General features: G+C 33.0%; 1 protein-coding gene across 1 annotated transcript in view; it reads right to left on the bottom strand.

Moving 5' to 3' along the window:
• The window catches only part of LOC107612656 (DExH-box ATP-dependent RNA helicase DExH7, chloroplastic), a gene marked incomplete at its 5' end in the record, with an annotated part of 31,310 nt that overhangs the window by 1,980 nt on the left and 21,004 nt on the right, over positions 1 to 8,326 (bottom strand). Inside the window, 12 exon segments of the mRNA XM_021109568.1 lie at positions 604 to 773; positions 1,570 to 1,692; positions 2,834 to 2,926; positions 3,363 to 3,575; positions 4,451 to 4,543; positions 4,952 to 5,021; positions 6,436 to 6,506; positions 6,831 to 6,971; positions 7,051 to 7,149; positions 7,589 to 7,672; positions 8,047 to 8,103; positions 8,189 to 8,278. Coding sequence (XP_020965227.1) covers positions 699 to 773; positions 1,570 to 1,692; positions 2,834 to 2,926; positions 3,363 to 3,575; positions 4,451 to 4,543; positions 4,952 to 5,021; positions 6,436 to 6,506; positions 6,831 to 6,971; positions 7,051 to 7,149; positions 7,589 to 7,672; positions 8,047 to 8,103; positions 8,189 to 8,278 — 1,209 coding nt within the window.

Below are 8,326 nucleotides of genomic sequence, written 5' to 3'. Positions count from 1 at the left end.
TCAACTTATAATGTTTATGTTTGTAACATGTATAATTTTGAAAGTTGTTTCAAAGTCTCTCTCCCATGTAAATTTCCATGGGCCAGCGAAATTTTGTAATTTACCCCTCCACAAAGCCTTGCCTGTGGAAAATTGCATCGGAGACTGACTGTGCAGTTGAGTGAGTTGTAGAATCCAGTTGTCAAAATAGCACTTCCGTATAGTAAAGGAGTAAAGGGCATAGCAGCTTATGTATATACATGTAAATTATATATAAAAATAATAAATTTTATTGACAAATACTAAGATAGAGGTAAGCCAAACGCGCTGATATATAGAAGACTAATATCTAATACACAGAAATAGAACAAAGGAAACAAGAGAAGCTAGAGGTGCTATGCGATCTTCTATGATATTAGAATTACTCTTTATATGAAATGGTGTATATAAGAATCCCTCCGGTGTAGATATTCTATCCACCTCCAGGAAGGAGAAAAATTTGATTCCACATCACTTCATAACCACTCATGTATGATTTCCTTTTTTTTTTTTTGGGTTGTATTTTATCTTACTTTCTTAAATGTTTGTGATAATAAATCAATGTGGAAGGAGAATCACTCTTACTTCATGGTGTATATAGGAATTTCTCTGGTGCTATACCGATTTCTTGAAAATTCTGCCAGTGCCGCTATGGCGGCTTTTTGAAGTGGATTGATCAATCATTTAGAGCTTCCTTCTTCTAACAGCAAAGTGACGATGGACTTGATGAGTTCATTATTGAGCATGAGCGCCTCCTGAAAGCAAACAGAGCCCACGTATTATTCTGTTGAAAGCAGTAATCATGAAGAAGCAATAATGACAAACAAATAGCACTACAACAAACCAATAGATTTTCAGTTATTTGTACATAATTGGAGGACTAAAAATAGCTAAAAGTTCAAGATCATATAGATCATAAATAACAACTGAAAATGTATCATTCGTACCATGAATATCGCACAGCATATTGTATAAAGAGTAATCCTAAATCATAATTGAAGGATTTATAGTTACAACAACTATTAGGTAGAGATATATAACATATATATCATAATTGAAGGACTAAAATTAGCTAAAAGTTCAAGACCATGAATGATTTATAGTTACCACAATATTAGGTAGAGATATATAAATAATTTTATATTTAAAACACACTCACGCAAGAATCCTTTTGGGGCTTGAAGAATGCTCATACACATGCCCATCCATTCCTTGTGCTGAAATTTAATTTTTATTCAAAAGAATTGGGGAACAACAAAGAAAACTCTAGACTTTTTAGTCCTAGAGGTTTTGAACTTTCGATGCTATGTCATAAAACCATCTCTTCTAAAAACTTAAATATTAGATAGAAGTATATGAATAATTTTATATCTAACCAAGTAACCATTTGTTTGCAAGTGAATTAGTTCAAATTCAACAGAAACCAGTATGAGCCCAAGGTGGACTCATGCATCCACAACAATAAATTTAAGAGAAACCATTCAGATAAAGTTAGAGATCATGGGGAAACATATCAACCATAAGAGAGCTTCAAGTAATGAAAAATGGCACCTCCGGTTTTCGAATCAGCTCCTTCAGAAAGGTATGTAGAGTTTGTCTTAGCTCCTTGAATAACACAGCTATTTGTGCAGGTGCACTCAGTTTCAACCATCCATCAATTGTTACAAGTCCAGTCTACAAGGAAAGAGTAAACCAAAAAAAAATTGAACATTTTAAGCAATATATAATTTTATTATAAAATGCTTAATTTATTGCTCGTAACATTTCCCAGCTAATTGTTATTTAATACTCTCTTTATTTTCAAAAACCAATCCGTTAAGGTTATTGAGCAAAGGTTAAGAAAATAAATAATGTCAGTTAAAGGAAATTACTGTTACAAATGACAACAATAACAGTGAAGCCCTTTTCATTTAAGTGGGGTGGGATCTGAGCGGCACTATAGATATACAAATTTTTATTAATCTAACTCTTTCTTCATGGATTTGCCTATTATTAGAAATTTCAATTTTACTTTTGTCTAAATTAACTGTTATTAAGTTACTAACGCATCCTTAATATTCTATCTAATTTCATTTGTGGAAATGCCAATAAAAAACAAGGGATAGAGTTAGAAATTCTGAGGAAAGGAAGTACAAGAAAATAGCAGATGGGTGGAAAAAACAATTTATTTAATGAACCTATCTAGGAGCAAGTACGCTTTCTGAAGATGAAATTGTCCTATTAGTAAACTCGAGAGATGAAAATAAATGAGAAATAGAGAAGTTGAGGTACCCTTTGGGAGCATAGCATTTTCGCACAAGTGGAAACAATAGTATATCAAATACAGATTTAGCAAAGTGGCACTAAAAGATTGCAGAGTATACCATATTACAACTTATGATTTGAGCATCCTGAATGGTAGAGGGAGATGTAAAACATAATGTGTTGCAATTGTTGTTTTGGATTAAAAACGTACAAAACTATGAGACACAATTTTATAGAAATGATTGCAGCAGGGTGAACAAGCATACAAGAAAAAGATCAATGTTCACTAGGGGAAGGTTGCAATGCATCTTACTGAAAAAGGTGCTTCAAACACCTCAACGTGTATTGGAATTTGATGTACCAATACTTCTTTCTTAGTGGGGCAAGATTCAGTTGTCATTGTTGTTTATTTACATTAATAGAAAAACTAAAACAACATAATTTCTCCATGGTAACATTTTGAAGTGGAGGAACTTGCAACTTAAGAAAATAGTAATTGGTCCATTTTTAAAGATCTATGAAGTAAACTTATAAACATCATATACTGCCAAAAGACAACCAGAACATGTACCTGATGCTGAACATTAATTGACCCCCCAAACAGCAAAATGGAGTATGGAGAAACGACAGAAGTATCGCGTAAAAATACTCTGTTTGTTTCAACCTGAAATACCAATAGCTAGATTTATATCACAGACCCACATATATAATGCTTTAAATCTAAAGTAGATGCAGATATTTATGTATTTTAACTTTTTGAGTATAGTCTTTTTCAATAAAAGTTTATCCGAAAGATTTTTTCAAAAGAGATTGGAGCCTAGCAGCTAGTGAGTCAAGGGTGAACCGAGTTTGAGCAAAGAAATTATTTTCTTAGGTTCCTGGCTCAACTTAGCTTAGCTCCTTTTCACTACAAACAGGTATCATGAGCTGACTACAACCCTTTTAGAGTTTTAATAGGGATGAAAAATATAAACATAATAAAAATATCATATGAAAGAAACAGAACAAGTAATAACACAGTAATACATTTTCACATCATATCAGAAAAGCATCCTGAAAGGGCAAGCTAACAAATTTCCACTTATAAATTGCTAACAAACCTTTTCAAGGAAGATGAGAAAGGGGTATTGAAAGGATTTAGTGTTACTATTGATAGAAGAAGGATGGATATGAACTTCTCTTCTTCCGTCAAACCAGACTGTACGACCACTATTCGCGGTGTTAGAAGACTGGTTGAAGGTGCTAAGAACTGCTCCAACAATACTGTGTTCACTAGCTGCCACATTGGGATACAAACCAGCGCATAGTATAGCCTGCAAGGGTATATTCTGAGAGATCATTGCACAGGAACATGGATAGTGACACTTACAAATCCACTCTTTTAACACTACTTCTATATCACCTAGTTCTAGCATAGGTTTGTTTCTTGCACATTGAATGGTCCAGCACACGAATTAAGAAAACAGTGATAGATAAATTATATTCATGGTGATTTAGAAAACAGTCAATACACAGCTTGCATTCCAAAAGCAATAAATTGAATACCATTTCAAATGATACGAACCAAGAACCAAAATATTTATTTTGAGAGTTGAAACAGGGGAAGGATACCAATATGTGATACAAAATATTTATAGTGACAAGCATGTAGGAAAAAAACGATGTAATGGTTTAGATTACCATAGTAAGATTCAATGAAGTATAACAAGCAACAGAAACAAAGTCCTCTCACACCACCAACAAAAAAAAAAAGAAAAAGAAAAGAAATTGAAGAAAGCAGCACAGGTCAATTAAATGCTATGCTCCATTCAATGCATCACTACAAAATAATATTTACAATTCGGACTGAAATAATTATGCCTTTGCAAGAGAGAAAATGAAATATCCATTCACTTTATAGTGACAGCTAATCAATTTTGATATTTCAATTGGTTGAGTTTTGAGATTTTTCCTTCTTTTTAGTTGAGAAAAGGAAAATAGTCTGCTGTACACTCAAAGCTTAAAAAGCAATTACCAAAAGCTTTCTTAAAGATGTCAAGGCATAAACCAGCTAAGCACACTGCAAGTTGACGAAAATGATCACATAAAACTAAACAGGACACATGGAACAGAACAACAGCTGAAACCCCCCAAGAACGGGAAATTAGTATTGCCTGAATGTTAAAACCAGAAGATCTGAACGCGTTACCTTGACAACTGACAAATGATGTGCATGTGCATTGAATGGTTGTGATGCATCAGAAAGCCAACTGTCAAGACTTCCTAGCTTTTTTCGATCCAACTGTAGTAGTTCATATTATTGATTAGAACAAAGATTTATATAGCAAATTCTTTGATTCTCAACTGGATGTATAGAGAAGAGCTCAACTAATATTGGATGTCAATACGAATAAAGAAACAAGGAAATGAAACCAAGAGAGACTAGTCAACAGGGCAACAGAAGTGAATGACTATTTTTTCACCATTTATCTTAATCATAAGGGATGGAAGTGCTTTAGTGCACCAGAGTTAGGAAATATGCACAAACTGTGTGTGCAAGAGATTCACTGATAAAAAAACCCCTACACCAATATATGACTCTATATTATGTAATCTGTACCTCAATGTTAAGATCTTCAGCATCAATATACAAATGAGCTCAAGAATAAACAAAACCAAGCATTATTCAGAAATAAGAAAGAGAGCACACCTTATCGTCTTTAGGAAGAGTGATGAAACCAATGTCTGCTAGCAATGTTCCAAACTGCATTCTCATATCCCTGAAAAGATTAATAGAACCCACAAGTAGACATAAGAAATAGAAATGCAGTGTGTCCCTTAAGACTGAAATCAAGGTGAAATCTGAAAGAAAAAGTGAAGTTTTGAGCAAGTAGAGCCATCCTTATAGCCTAACCTTAACTAGCATAAAAAAGAAAATAACCTCCCTAACATCATATACCTTCTGCTCTCATCACTCTTGACACATACAGCTGACTTACAACTAGGGCCTACTACAATTGCATCCTATCAAATATCATCCATAAAAACAGATGTAGAAAAAGAATTCACACATAAACAGACAATTTATAAAACAAATATCGAGTTGACATTTGTCATTCCTTCTAATATGTGCATAGCATAAATTTGTTCCCAGTCCTAGACACATTGAAGAAGTTACATAAATATATAAATTCTGTCTATATCTATGAGGGAGATGAAATATTGGAGGAAGCATTTATTGCAATAATTTCAGCCAGTGTTCTGTACTTGATTAGGGTTAGGCACATCAATGAAGGTGGATTGAAAACCAATATTATAAATTGTGAAAGAAAAAGTTATCTTTAATCTAAGAGACTGCTATTAGCTCAAACATCATTTTAAGGGGGAAGAAACATATATTTAACAAGCAAATTTGCTAACTGCACAATACATGGATACCAGATATCGTTCTTGTAGTAACAATTACACAACAAACACCCTTCATTTTGGGCAACTGGTAAAAACCATTTCCACAATAAATTTCCAGATTACGTTAGCTATAATTGAAAAAGAAATGTTACTAAAATGGAAGGAAAGAGTACAAAAGAGAACAATGAATCCTCACAAGGAAACAAGTAACTCCTATATGTTATCAGAGTCCTTAGGAGATGCGGAGTTTTAAAGAAAGGAACAAAATCAGAGAAAGAGTGAAAGAAGTTTCTATTAGACGTGAATAATCTCATTCCATGGTAATTTTTTAGGGTTTATACATCATCAGTGGAGATGAGTTAGCTAATGATTACCAACCAAATCTGATTAGATTGGGATATCTATATTCTTCAATATATTTGGCATATAGATAAATCACGCAAGAAAGCACATTGATCCATTTGTATAACACATTTTTCCCATTTTTTATTGTAACAAATTACTATGCAAATTACTTGTTACCATTGGATATGTTCCTATTGTAGTTAACCTGGAAAAGTAGCAGAGTGGAAAACCAAAAGGATCATAAAGGCAAGGCAGATGCTATATATACTATATATAAGAATCTACAACACAAACAACATTAAACACACCATCTCATTATTACTCATATATCATCGTTTGAAGCCACAGTTATCAAAATCTAAAGCACAACTAGCAACAGTAAGTCAACAATAATACAAGCATAAACATATATTAAAGAGTGAATTAAAGATATACTAACACCTTATCATATACATTACAGAACTGCTCAGAAAGAAGGAATTGCAGAATTGTTGTGCAGCTTTAGCTCCTTTCTGCATATTTAAAATTTTAAAAAGATTAAAAATGTGTTGAAAGAACACTATTGTATGCCGAATAAATCGGCTTCTATGGATAAATGCAAAGACCAATGCCTTATGATGATGGGCAGGAACATATTTTCTTATTTTTCTTTTATCAGTTGTTCTCCCATGAATCATGACACGATGGTATTTACTAGCATTACTTCTAACATATTGCTTCACGTGCATAGATACCATAAGAGAGTGTAAGGAAATAACTAGCATGTGCCTCAATCAAGGCAGTCATATAACAACTTAAGAAAATATGTAAAAGGAAAAATACAATCACATGCTGACCTCAGTCAAAATCCTTTCCCATCTTTTATAAGCTAACATCATTAGTAAGTGATCAGATTGCTGATCAACATTATTGGTATCACCTGGCCCATCTACCTTGTGATTCAACAATGATAATTTTGCTCTTTCAACATTTTGCCTCTGCAGATTGACATACAATATGTTCAAAATTCAATATAAAGAAGTAAAATGGTGTGAAAATCTTAGTACCGATACAGACCTCATCCTTTGGATATACAAATGGAGACTTGTAGCTTAGAAATGCAGAGATTGAAAGAATAGGTGACAAGCAACCAAATATTGCACCATACAGCATCATCTGTAATTACCAAAAATAAATAAATAAAAAAATAAAACAATGCATTGGTGATTGGCAAAGTATATAATATATCATTTATCATTCACATTGTATATGATGAGCAGAGTAGGACTGAAATGAACCATTTCCAATCCAGCATGTTGTTTCAAATACACTTGATATACAATATTTACATTTGCCAGCAGGGAGCGAAGCAAAGCAGAATACATTTAATATTGGTATAGTTAAGGAGAAACTAAATAGTTATTACTCACAATGTCAGATCAAAAGAGAGAAAGTATGGAGAGAACTATCATTTTCAATTTAGGTGAAGTACAACAATCTTAGAAAGGAAAAAACACTTGATAGAGCTCAAGAAATGCTTGTGAGAAAGATAGCTTCAGCCTTAAAAATCAGAAATTCAGTTCAAGCTTTCAAAGATAAGAGACATGGTATACACCTTTCCAATTAAGACATCAACAGGAAGTTTTGCCAAATGATGTCCAAGCGGTGTCAGCTGCTCATCACCTTCAAGAGCACCAACCTACAATATATTTGTTTCAATGAAAGTAAAATACATAAAGATCAGGTAACATTTTGAATTTCTGCATTATAAAATTTTTGAAACAGGTTAAGATTCTATGTGAATGTAATTCAACGCATAACTAATAGGACTGTATAGAAAAAAGAGCATAAATGGAGCAGGAAATTGTCTCACCAAAAATAAACAGAAATAGAAAGTGAATATCTCAATCACAGTACAATTTAACAATGAGGAGTATTTATCAAAGCTGGGACAAAAGTCAAAACCAATTATAATGTACGTAAATCAAATAGAAACAGAATTATAAAAAAATAACAACCACAATAACTCATACTCTGAAATCAGTGATAGAGTGAAATACAACTATTCAGTACCTCATATAGTAAGGATATTGCTGAACTCATTGCTTCAACCTTTGGAGGTTCTAAAGCCTGATAATGGAAAGATATTTAAAAGAACTGTCCAGATAACCTATTTGGAGAGTATTTTTTAAGTTAAAAAGATATAGTTGTTTACCTTGGACAAAAATGGCTCAATATGACCAAGAGACAGTAACTTAATCTGCAAACACAGTTCAACTAATGGCATCCGAAGCATCTCTGGAACCTTGATAAGAATAATATAACAGGAGCAGCTATTAGTGGAGAAGGATGG

Source organism: Arachis ipaensis, chromosome B08 (assembly GCF_000816755.2).
Source record: "Arachis ipaensis cultivar K30076 chromosome B08, Araip1.1, whole genome shotgun sequence".
Lineage (NCBI taxonomy): Eukaryota > Viridiplantae > Streptophyta > Magnoliopsida > Fabales > Fabaceae > Arachis > Arachis ipaensis.
This window is presented reverse-complemented; position numbering and strand designations above follow the sequence as displayed.